Here is a 12846-nt window from a genome sequence, read left to right on the forward strand (position 1 = left end):
CCAAGTGTAGTTCTGCCCAGTGCCTGTTTTTTTGGGGAGGCTCTGTTGCATTGTCAATATGTATGCAACTCCCTGTAGATGCGATTTCTGTGTACATTTTGCTAGGATGGGTAACTGCTCTTACATGGGTGCAATGGTCTGGAATCCAAGTGGTGCTGGGTCTATGCAGTTTCATTCCAAGTTTCTAGTGGGGCAATGTATAGTTTAATGATGCATTAAGCCAGTTGTGAGGTTATTCTGTTGCATGCAATCCTCATGTAGAACATAGAACAGTACAGCACAGAACAGGCCCTTCGGCCCTCGATGTTGTGCCGAGCAATGATCACCCTACTCAAACCCACCCTATACCCGTAACCCAACAACCCCCCCCCCTTAACCTTACTAAGCTTTTTTTTTTAAGGGGGAGGCGGCAGCAGGAGAGAGAGGCAGCAGCAAGAGAGATGTATTTTGTTAATGCAGCAATGTAAAAACTCAACATACAAAGCAGAAAAACAGTAGTGATATCAACTTTTATTGGAGTTTAAAATAAAAGCATAAACACACAAATCAAGTTTCAGGCAAAACAGTATTAAAAGTTTCAACTGTAACCCATACACAGCATTTACTGTACAACAGCATGGTTTTAAGCATGAAAATGGGTTTACCACAAAGCTAGCTTAAAGGATTAAGATTTGGGGGGGGGGGGGGGGGGGGGGGTGGAAGAAAAGACAGGCAAACAGTGGAAGAGAAAACAAATCGCCTTGGATAAAACAGGTTACTTCCAAATCAAGTTTAAAAAGGAGTATGTGACCAGCTCTGAGGTAATGCACTGTACAAGTGATGAAATTCCACATACTTAAGACAACAAACACCTGAACAGACATGGGATTTTGTATGACAGTTACCAGTACTCTTACCTCATTAGCAAGGATTCTTTGTGGGTAGGTTCCTTCCACAAGTGAAAATCGAAAAACTAATTGAAAGTAGTAGAATTGCTCCCAAGCTTGAACTATGCAGCATAATGAACAAAAACGCTGGTTTTATTACACAAATTTGTAATGTTAAGCAAAGTTAGTCATAAGCTTTCATTACCACTCAAATGGCTGTGTGTCAAGCTGGTAGCTGTATTTATACTACTGGCATGGCACTGCATTTTTGGAAAGGTTCCTGATCAAATCCTTATTGCACAATGATTCAAAAAAAAAGTGAGTTCATTAGAAGAGTAGATGTCAGTTCAGATACCTAAACAGTTTGCTCATACACAAGTGTGGAAAAGCAAGTTGACATTTTGCGGACTACATTATAGGAGGACATTTTACACATGTTGATTTAAGTTTGGTCAGGTGAGGCAAGGATAAAGAAAAAATTCAAAAGCTATACTTCTGTAGTTTCAAAACTTAACCATGTGCATACTATTAAAAGTAATCCAGTTACTCCTAGCACATTAGTCACTATACAATGCAAATTACTTAACTGCAGAGCTCAACTTTTAATATTAGTTAACTTTTAAACATTAAATACTGTTAATATGCATCATGTTGTCATTGTAACACTGTCTAAGTAATGGCAATTGGAGAGTCAAAGTTGCTTTCCTTAAAATGAAACAATTTGAAAATAATTAAACCCCTGCCTTCTAGTACATTTATAGGATTGTACCCAACTGGTTTGGACTTAAAAAACTACCAGTGTCACAGAAAAGAGTTACATGAATAGAAACTCACTCTTGGATCATCCTATATTACTTTATATTTTGCTGCAAAGCTGCTAGTTAGAGGAAAGACACTTGTTTGAATCAAGTTTAATTTTAGGCAATATTGGCTCCTGGGCTACCACTAATCCATCTTAAAAGCACAAAGATTAGGAGGAGACTACTTGGTGTTAACTAATTCATTAGATACAACTGAAGTGAGGGGTGGGAGAGGGCTGCACAGGGGACAGGCAGAAAATTGTACTTTGTTGTAACAGTATTAAAACATGGCTACAACTTATGGGAAGAAATTCAAAGTTTCTACTTAAAAAGGCTTGGGTCTCATACATACATCAAGTATAGGCTGGTTAGATCTAGTTACTGGAAGTTACTTGAAAGATTTACAGTTGGTTAAAATGTTAATATAGTCTGCAGACACTTGAAAATCTGCACAACTCTGACCACAACTGAACCTTTATGTACAGTGAAATGACAAGTCTTTGAAACTTCAGGTAAGTAGTTGCAAGTCATTAAAACATGATCACAAAATTAAATCAAAGGACCAATATGGAAGTATTGATTTATCCTGTACAAAATTAAAAAAATACTGTGCAACTTATTGCATTTAAGCAACATTCTACAAGGTAGGTAGAATAGACTGGCTTGGCAATTCTAATCAGCTAGCTAATCACATCCAACTACCAATAAAATACTTTAAAGCAGGTTTTGTCTCCAAGTGAGCAGAGGTCATTAAAAAAAAGGGGGAAGAGATTCTGAAGTTAACACTGAAGTAGCTCCAATGTATCCTCTCCACAGAAATGAGATCTCCAAATCTCCTGTTCCATTTATTTTACATTTGGATGTTATTCCCCAAAGGACTGAGGTACACAAGGCAGTGCCATTGAGGAAACAATGGTGGTGTAGGAAGATGTGCAATGGAATGGGGGGGAGGGGGGGGGGGGGGAAAGAAGAGAGAAAGAAAGAAAAACAGGCTCAAGTGTCTTATGTATTAGGCTCATGAATTGAAGTGAAATAAATGCTTCTGGACTTAATGCTGAATAGCTAAGGAAAGTGCATTATTTTGGTTCAATTATCCATTATGTATTTTACATACAGCAACTCAAGTGTTCCAGGATTTAGAAATTATTCGTCAAATTGTTTTATCGTCAACTTGGAGGAGTTTAAGAGACATCTAGAAGAAAAACTTGTAAACTGAATATTAAATGAACTAAATGGCTTTGAGGGGTTGGTGTATAAAAAAAAAGGGAATTTGATGAAAAACAAGCAAATTCATGAAAATAGCCATACACAGAAAAATTTACACAAACAGCAGCAGTTCTATGTAGTGACAAATGAGTAAAGCAGCAACTTAAACTGCCCAACATGGCTCATCAGTAAAGACACAATCAGAACAAATGTTTAACACCTATTATCTGACAGTACAATCAAAAGGAACTACAAAGTTGTAGCACTTCTTGCATTTCTGTTTTATGCCCATTTTCTTAGATTCATAGCATTACCTTCTACAAAAGAGGGTCTTCTGTTCAGTGGTTTACTGCATTTATAATTAGTGTTAACTTTTACTATGAGCCAGTTCTGCATCTTACCATCGTGACCCAGACTGAACATTCCAACCAGCCAGTCTGATAAAAATGCCTGGCAGCAAATGTTGTGCAATGCCTCCGATATTCAGAGCTCTTGTACACCATTTAATGCCCCAATACTGGCCTCTGACAAGAGAATTTGTGAAATGTCAGTTTCAACACATTGAGATTGTTACATTGATTCCCAGGTTTCCATTTTCTGCAAAAAGCTGTGCAATGCTAGTGTCAAATACCAGACAGTCACTATTCATAATTGCTGTGGCAATACCCTCATGAATTGATCGAGGAGTTGCTTCCCAAGTCAGTCGCCGTCTGTGGCCATTGAGTTCAAGTCGATAGGCAAAGTTTTCAGCTTGTTTGCGTGTTCCAATTAGTTGTACTATGGCAAAAAATTGTTGGTGGCCATCATACTTTTCCTGTTTTTCTAAGACCAACATGAAATGGAAGCCAAAACATGACTGCATCATAACCCAATCAACTGCACCTGGAAGATTAATGTCTGTGGCCAGAAAAACTATATCCTCACCCTGTAAGGTTGTGATGGACTTGTGTTGATGCATCAGGTGTGGCATTACAGCATCCAGAGAACCCTGCCATTTACAAGAGGCACCAGGGCAAGGACATGAGTATGGCCTGAACTCACAGAGTTCCTCATGGTCTGCTTTCTCTGTATGTGGCAGTGTTATCTCACAACCTGAAGAGGCATATTTACAAGGGAACAGTACAGAGTTGGCCACTTTTTCCATAGCCAAGTTGCGAATGGAACCCAAAGGGCCCCGGCAAGTGGGACAGCATGTAAGTTTAGGACGGCAGTTGCTGCAGACAAGATGGCCACTCTGGCACTGAAGGATTGGTGGTAGCACATAGTCAAAGCACACTGGACACTCAAATAGACTTGCTAAATCACTGTTGGAGGCTGTAGTTCCTGCCAATGCTGGGACTCTCTGGGCAGGAGTGCACTTTGATGTACCTGTGGGGAGTGTTGTGGCAGTCTGACGACTCATTTCTGAAAAAAAAAGAGAAAACAAAAAAAAAAGTTAGAACAGCAGCATTTGAGTCCACAAAATAAAATGTTTCCTTTAAAACTTCCATACCATCCTTCACCCAGGCATTTACCAACATTATGGAGCCGATCCATCGCCCCTTTTAGCATGCATCCATTTTTTCCCTGTAGACAAAGTAGGACTGTGCTCTGAAAAACAGCTATTAAATCCAGTCATGAGCAGATGGCTTTAATAGACTTGCTTTGCCCCCAAATTTGTCAAGTGCCTACACATGGCTGAACAAGGTCGATGAGGATGACAGCCTTGACATCAGCAAAGTCTCTATAGCTAAAAACAATATGCTAAAAACAATATTGCAGAGGCTGGAAATCCTCTAGGCCATGCTACACCTTTGAGTCAACATGAAATTGGCTACCAACTCTTTTCTCTCCACAAATGCTGACCTATTGAATATTTCCCGTACCACCCTCCCCAAACAGGCGCAGGAATGTGGTGACTAGGGGCTTTTCACAGTAACTTCATTTGAAGCCTACTTGTGACAATAAGCAATTTTCATTTACAGCATTTTGTCCCCGTTTTGGTAACTGTTCAGTTGTACATTAATGTTATTATGCTGCATAGTTATCTGCATTATCAAAAGCTCTAAAGCAATAGCAATCATAGTCACAGCACAGAAAAGGCCCTTTCTGCCCAATGTTTTGAACCAGCTAACTATTCTAATCCCATTTTCCAGCACTTAGCCCATAAACTTGGGATCGAAAGTGAATATTTAATGTTGCAAGGGTCTCTGCATCCACCACCTGTAGAAGTCAATATTTGTCCCGCTTCTGGACTGTGGTAGAAAGATTCAACAACGCTTGTTATGGAAAAATAACACCACTTTATTTACAAACAGATTGCATGCAGTAATGGCTGAAACTAGAGGTCAGAGAGCAGTTAGTATTACTGCCGATTCCTTCCTAAGTTCGCGCTTTCACAGAGAATCAGCTCAGTATTTATACGTTATCAGAATCAGGATTACATGACTACAGCTTAGTCAGGAATTCGATCAGAAGTATAAACATAAGCAATATCATAAAACACACCTCACATTCCTGACCTTCCAGGACTCTGTCTCATCACTCATACCATTATCTTGTCCTTTGATGGAACATTAAACGGTTGGAGGAGACTTGTTCCTTCCTGACCTTATCGTCTTATATAGACTGCCTTGGGTTATGACAAGTTAGTCTATCAGAAGTTGCGGAGGTCAGGAATAGCCACATAGGTTTGGCACGCCAGACCCCCCTCCCCTGTCCCTGCTACACTCCAAAAACACCCTCAGGGTCTTATTTGCCCACACAAATCCCATGATGCTCCTGCTTACCCATTGGGAAAAGGCCTTAGGAATCAAAATGGGATGGCACTGGAACACAAAGAGAAACCTCGGAAGGACCGTCATTTTAATCGACTGCACCCTACCCGCTAGTGAAAGTAGCAACATATCCCATCTTTTAAAATTCTGCTCCACTAGCCGCGTCAAATTAAACTTATGCAGGGCCCCCCAACTCCTAGCTACCTGGATCCCCAGGTACCAAAAGCTCCTTTCCGCCCTTTTCAGCAGAAGCTCATCTATCCCCCTTTCCTGGTCCCCTGGATGCACCACAAAGTGCTCACTCTTCCCCCTGGATGCACCACAAAGAGCTCACTCTTCCCCACGTTGAGTTTATACCCCAAACTCCCTAAGGATCCGCATGACCTCTGCCACCCCCTCCACTGGGTCCACAACATATAACAGGTCATCGGCATACAACAACACCCGGTGTTCCTCTACCCCCCAAACCAATCCCCTCCAGTTCCTAGACTCCCTCAGTGCCATGGCCAACGGCTCAATTGCCAGTGTAAACAACAAGGGGGATAAGGGACACCCCTGCCTCATCCCCCGGTACAACCGAAAGTACTCCGACTTCCGCCAGTTCGTAGCCACACTCGCCACAGGGGCTTTGTATAGTAGCCTGACCAACTTGTGAACCCTTCCCCAAACCTCCGCAGCACTTCCCAAAGATACTCCCACTCCACCCGATCAAAGACCTTCTCCACGTCCATAGCAGCCACTACCTCCGCTTCCACCGAGGGCATCATAATCACATTGAGGAGCGTCCGCACATTAGTATTCAGCTGCCTATCCTTCACAAATCCCGTCTGGTCCTCATGAATTACCGCCGGGACAGAGTCCTCAATTCTATTGGCCAAAACCTTCACCAGCAACTTAGCATCAACACAGAGGAGCGAGATCAGTCCATACGACCCACATTGCAATGGGTCCTTGCCCCACTTCAAAATCAAAGGTCAGCACCGTGGACATCGTCGGGGGCAAGGACCCCTCCTCCCTCTCCTCATTAAAAGTTCTCACTAGCAACGGGCCCAGCAGGTCCACGTACTGCCTGTAAAATTCAACCAGGAACCCATCTGGCCCCAGGGCCTTCCCGCCTGCATGCTCCCCAACCCCTTAACCAGCTCCTCCAGCCCAATCGGCCCCCAGCCCAACCACCTGCTCCTCCTCCACCCTCAGGAACCTCAGCTGATCTAGGAATCGTCGCATCCTCTCCTCCCCCACCAGGAGCTCAGACCTATACAGATCCCCATAGAAGTCCCTAAATACTTCATTTATTTTCACCGCACTCCGCACCGTGTTCCCCCCTTTATCCCTGACTCCACCAATCTCCCTCGCCGCCTCCCTCTTACGAAGCTGATGTGCCAGCATCCGACTTGCCTTTTCCCCATACTCATATGCCACCCCTTGCGCTTTTCTCCACTGCGCCTCTGCTTTCCCCGTAGTCAGTAAGTCGAATTCCGTTTGGAGGTTCCGTTGCTCCCTAAGTAGCCCCTCCTCAGGGGCCTCTGCATAGCTCCTGTCCACCCTTAATATCTCCCCCAGAAGGATCCTAGTTAATACTGTTTGATACCAGGGATTAATTTAACTTGAGGGGAAAGACATGACAGCTCCAAGTTGTGGTTTATTCTTTTTCCATGTGGACAGGCAGGGAGAGAATGGGTGACCCGCCAGACAGAGCAAGAGGGCTAGGCAGGCAGTGCATGAATCTCTGTGGCTATTACCCAGCAAAACAAATATACCATTTTGGATACTGCTGGGAGGGGGGGGGGGGGGAAAAGAGAGAGAAAGAAAAGGGTGAAAAGCGAGAGTGACTCTGGAGAAAGCAGCAGCGACAGTTGGCTCTACTGGACAGCAGGAGGAAGAAAAAGAACAAACCTAGCTATAGGTGGTAGAGGATTCAATAGAAAGGAGAACGTACAGACGCTTGTGGCTTGCCTCCAGAATGGTATGCTGCCTACCTATAGTGTCAGGGTCAAGGATGTCATGGTGCAGCTACAGGACATTCTGAAAGGAGTGTGATCAGCCAGAGTTCATACGATGGTGCAGGAAGAACAGCTGGAGCAGGAGGGAGGGCTTTAGATATTTGGATCATTGGGATTGCTTCTGGGGCAGATGGGACCTGGAGAACCAGGATGGGGACAAGTATTCTAGAAGGGCAAATAGAGGATTAACTAGGTAAGATGAGTGGGCAGAGCACAGAGGGGTACAAGACACATGGAAGGATTGGTAGGCTAAACTACTTATTTCAATGCAGAGCCTGACAGGCAAGACTATGCATTGATCAGCACATGGAGTTATGACATTATTGCAATCACACTTGAAGGAGGGCAGGACTGGCAGGTAAGCATCCCAGGGTATAGGTCTCGGGTCTGGCATTAAAAAAAAGGGGAGGAATTGCATTATTGATTAGGGAGGGCATTATGGCAGAGCTCAGAATGATATCTTAATAGATTCCTCAAATGAAGCCATAATCAGTGGAATTTAGTAACAAAAAAAAGGGAGGCAACCAGATTGCTGGAGTGGGGCCGCTGGAACAGTCAGTGTGAAAGGCTTAGAGGGGGGAAGAATTCTTAAAATGAATCCAGGAGTTTTCATGCCAATACGCAGAAAGTCCTACAAGGGTGGAGTGGTGCCTGATCCACTTTTCAGGAATGCGACTTCTGGTGGTGATGATGTGCTGAGCGGATGCACATCAGGTGGCTCTCCTCCCAAACAAACCCAACTAAGGCAATTTATCAGGAATTTGGTTTAAAAAGCCCACCAAAATCCACCCAAAGACGAAATAAGCAAGAAAGGAACAGCCCTAGCGATAACAAACTGAGGGGACGGCAAGATATTAAGAGCAGCAAAGGAAAGGGGCAGGAACAGCAGGTGTGCAGACAGACGGCCACACGAGGAGGCGCTGAAATTCAGGTGCACCAGGAGGGGAAAAGACAGCGAACCGAACAGCGGAGCGGGAGCAGGATACTCTGACCACCCCTCCCAGTGGGACGAATGAAGAAGTGTGCTGAAAAGGGAGCTAAACACCATAAAAGGAGGTGATCAGGATGGAGCTCCACACGATGATGAAGGAGGTGATGTCGGAGGTGACAAACACAATGCAGTGCACCTTTGGAAGCACAGGAAAAAACAATCCTGGAGCAGAGCGATAGGATCGTAGCTCTGGAAACCAAAGCGAGAAGGTTGGTGACGGCCCAGGGGAGCCCGAGGGAATGTGGAGGACGAAGAAAACAGGTCCAGGCGGCAGGACGTCAGAATAGAGGGCCTCCAGAGGGGCTAGAGGGTAGAGGCCCAATGGGCTACATCGCCAAATGCTGGGTAAGCTAGTGCAGAGGGAGGACTTTCCAAACTCCCCAGAAATGGACAGGGCACACAGGTTTCTTCGGCCTAGGCTCAAAAGTCGGTGAGCAGCCCAGGCCGATTATCGCAAAGCTGCCCGGTTCCAGGACCATGAAAAAAATCTTAAGGTGGGCTCGTCAGACAAAATCATGCTCGTGGGAAGGGCACAGGACATTGTGTACCAGGACATTGTGGCTGACCTGGCAAAAAGAGGGCCGAGTTCAATAGAGAGAAATTAGCGCTCTCTAAAAAAAAGTGGGGTACGATATGGGATGCTATTCCCAGCCAGACTTATGGGTGACATTCAATGGCAAGGAACTGTAGCACCCCGGTGGAGGCTGATGAGTTTGTTAAAATAAGCCAACTGGAGGAAGAGCAATCGCAGCAACAATGAAACTTGCAGCGGCGAAAAAAAGAATCAAAACAGAGCGGAGGACAGATCACAAATAGAGACAATACCATGTACTTTATACACTTTCTTTATACATTAGTCTCTTCCCTCAATGTGATGAGGGGGAGCAGGGTCAGGCGAGCGAGTATGAGAAAAGCAGGCAGAAGGGCGAGATAAGGGGTGGAAGGAGGAGGGTAAAGTAGGCCAAGCTAGACAAGCACTGGGAGAGAAGTCACCGTACTAGCAAGGAGGGCTAACTCGAAAGAGCAGAAAGCATGGGGGCTATGGTGCACCTCTCAGGGAAGAGGGAGCGCCTGGCTATGGGGTGGGGGTGCAAACGCAGGACAGAAAAAGCAACAGGAAGGTTGAGGAAGAGAAGCAGAACCCCTACAGGCCTCAGCAGGCATGGAGCAGGGTGGGGAACCAGGATGGCGTTGCAAGTAGCCACTCGGGAGGGCCTCGGGGCGAAGGGAGACCCTGGAGTGCAGGGACACATCCAAGTAGCGTAGACAGTTACCGGCCATGTTGGGTCCCCCTGGACAAAAGGAAACCGCAGAGCGCTGGGGCCCCGACCTCATGGGGAGAGCGGCAACCGGGGTCATTTTGGACGGCCCCCTAACAAAGGGAAACACTAGTTGGCAGGGGCATATCTACCAGGTAAATATGGGTGATCCCGCAGGACTGGGAAAGGGGGGGGGGGGGGGGGGGGTGGCGGGCAGAACTCCTCTTCTCTTCTCCTCCCTCCCTCCCCCCGGATTGCTACCTGAACTGCAAGGGGACCCAGCGGCCCAATGAAAAGATCCAAAATCTTCGCCCACTTAAGCCTAAAAGCCGACAATTTACTTACAAGAGACGCACCCAAGGGAGAAAGACCGACTGTTGGTAAGGAAGGCTGGGCGGGACAGACGTACTATTCGTGTTACGGGACGAGGGCTAGGCAAGTAGCAATACTAATTAAGAGGCCTGGGGTTACAGAAACCAAGAGTTACGGACCCAGGGGGAACAGTACATGGTCAGCGGTGCCCTGGAAGGGGCACCGGTGGTACTGGTAAATGTGTATACTCCCAACTGGGATATGACAGAATTCATGAAGACATCCATGGCGGAAATCCCCGATGTTGACACCGACTGATTGTTGTTTGGGGGCGGGGGGGGGGGGGGGGCGCGCAACTTCAATGCGGCTGACAGATCAAACCTCAGAACAGAGAGAAAGACTGGCATGGCTAGGGAACTAGGAGCATTTATGGAGCAGTTGGGGGCAGTGGACCCATGGAGGTTCCTTCACCCAGGACAAAAGGAATTCTCATACTTTTCACAAGTGCACACCCGTATCGACTTCTTTGCAGTGGGGGAAAAAAAAAATCACTGCTTCCAGGGATCACAGGAGCAGAATACTACACGCTCGTTATCTCCGACCACACTTCACATTACATGGATGCGAGGTTGGAGACATGCCGTGCCCAGCAAAAACAAGATTGAGGAGGAACCACCAAAGTACTGCACAACCCAGGTGGAGGGAGAGAAGAAGACGGAAGGATGGTGGGAAAGCCAAAAAAACGGGTGATATCCGAGTTCACTAGAGAAGGATGATGTAGGTATAGATCAGGGAGGCGCATTGTGATTCACTTGAACAGTTTTGACAGCCTTAAAAGTGGATTAATCCCCAGGGCCAGATGAGGAGATGTATCCCAGATTGCAGCAGCTGACAAAAGTTTTAATATCTCTGGCCACAGTAGAGGACTGCTAATGTGGTGGCATTATTAAGTAGAGACGAACCAGGAAATTACAGGCCAGTAACTATTGACAAAATCCTGAGGGACAAAATTAATGTCCATTCGAAGAGGCTCCACCTGAAGAGGCAGATAATCAGCACGGTTTTGTCATAAGGGAGGTCATGGCTTACAAAGAATTTGAGGGAAGGGGTGTGTAGGTGATGGTAGTGCAGTTAATGTAGTCTACATGGGGGACTTTTGTCAAGGTACCATGTGGGAGGTTGATGAAGGTGCCCATGGGACCCAGGGCAATTTGGCAAACTGGGTCCAAAACTATTTAGTGGTAGGAGACAGAGGGTGATGGCTGGTTTGCTTTTATAACTGGAAGCCTGTGCCCAGTGGTGTTCCACAGAGATTGGCACTGGGTCCCTGTTTGCAGTATACATTAATGATCTGATGTGAAATGTTGACGGTAGGATAAGTTCGCAGATGACAAAAATTGGTGGTGCGGTAATTTGTGAGGAGCAAGGCCTTAGATTGCACGATGATTATAGGTAGCCTAGTTTGATGTGCAGAAGAGTGACACATAGAATTTAACCATGAGCTAATGAATTTTGAGAGGACGAACAAAAGACTACACAAAGAATGGTTGGACACCTGGGAAGTACAGAAGATCAAAGTGATCTTGGTGTGCAGGTTCACAGATCTTAGGATAGGTAGGGAAGGCGGTTAAGAAGGCCTATGGGATTCTTGCCTTTATTAACCAAGGCATTGAACATCAGAGCAGGGAGGTCATGCTAAAGCTGTATAAAACGCTTGTTAGGCAGTGGTGATTGCAGTGGAGGACACGGCTGTGATTCACAAGATTGTTGTCTGCTTGGGTTGTTTCAGCTATCAAGACTGAATAGGCTGGGGTTGTTTTCGATGGAGCAGAGAAGGCAGGGGAGGGGAGGGAGGAGAAGAAACCAGATTGTCCCTAATTTTGGACACTTGATCGATAGGAAGATACTTATCCCCTTAAAGGGGTCAATAGCATAAATTCAAGGTAATAGGCAGGAGGTTTAGAGGAGTGGGAGGGGAAACTTTAGAATGTGGAGCTCACTGCCTGAAAGTGGGAATCCTCAACTTTTGTATTTAGATGAGCAAATGAAATGCCACTGCATACATGGCTACGGACAATAGCTAGGTGCTTGTTGGTTAGCATGGATGAAAGGCTAAAGAACCTTTCATGCTGCAAAACTCCTCAAGGCTCCTTTACAGTAAGGTTATGTATTGTTATGTACTGAGGACTAAAAATCCATAAAGAGACCAATGATTGCTCCAGAAATCCATATCCTCTACATTGCAGAAATTAATCCTCCACCCAGTCTACACAAATGTAAGTCACCCATTACGATATTTCCCAAATTACAAGCAGCTCCAGTTTAGTGGCCTTCGTTTTCTTCCCTTGCAGTTTGAGCTCAACCAAAACCAAATTCACCTTCAATCAAATATCCTCTTTAAACTAATGTAGTGATATTAGCTGCACTACCCTAAGTTTTTTGCCAATCTTTAATATCCAGTTCCATTCACCCTCAAACCACATCTGGAATGGCATTTCCCATGTACTGCAAAGTTGTCCTTTCAAATCTGCTACCTTATATTTTTGAAATACCCACACACACATCACTAAAGCACTTTGGTCTTCTGCAATTATGCTATTGGATGCTTGCCTTTGATCTAATTTTAAATTACCTTTCCACTTCAGTTCATCAG

The 12846-nt window shown here is 45.3% G+C and overlaps 1 protein-coding gene across 1 annotated transcript in view; it reads right to left on the bottom strand.

The window, feature by feature from the left end:
* Nucleotides 1-490: 490 nt before the first annotated feature.
* siah1 (siah E3 ubiquitin protein ligase 1) overlaps nucleotides 491-12846 on the bottom strand; it is a 31350-nt gene continuing 18994 nt past the window's right edge. The window contains exon 2 of the mRNA XM_038806661.1: nucleotides 491-4276. Coding sequence (XP_038662589.1) covers nucleotides 3426-4274 — 849 coding nt within the window. The 5' untranslated portion in view covers nucleotides 4275-4276 and the 3' untranslated portion in view covers nucleotides 491-3425. The remainder of the gene's footprint in view (nucleotides 4277-12846) is intronic.

Source organism: Scyliorhinus canicula, chromosome 9 (assembly GCF_902713615.1).
Source record: "Scyliorhinus canicula chromosome 9, sScyCan1.1, whole genome shotgun sequence".
NCBI lineage: Eukaryota > Metazoa > Chordata > Chondrichthyes > Carcharhiniformes > Scyliorhinidae > Scyliorhinus > Scyliorhinus canicula.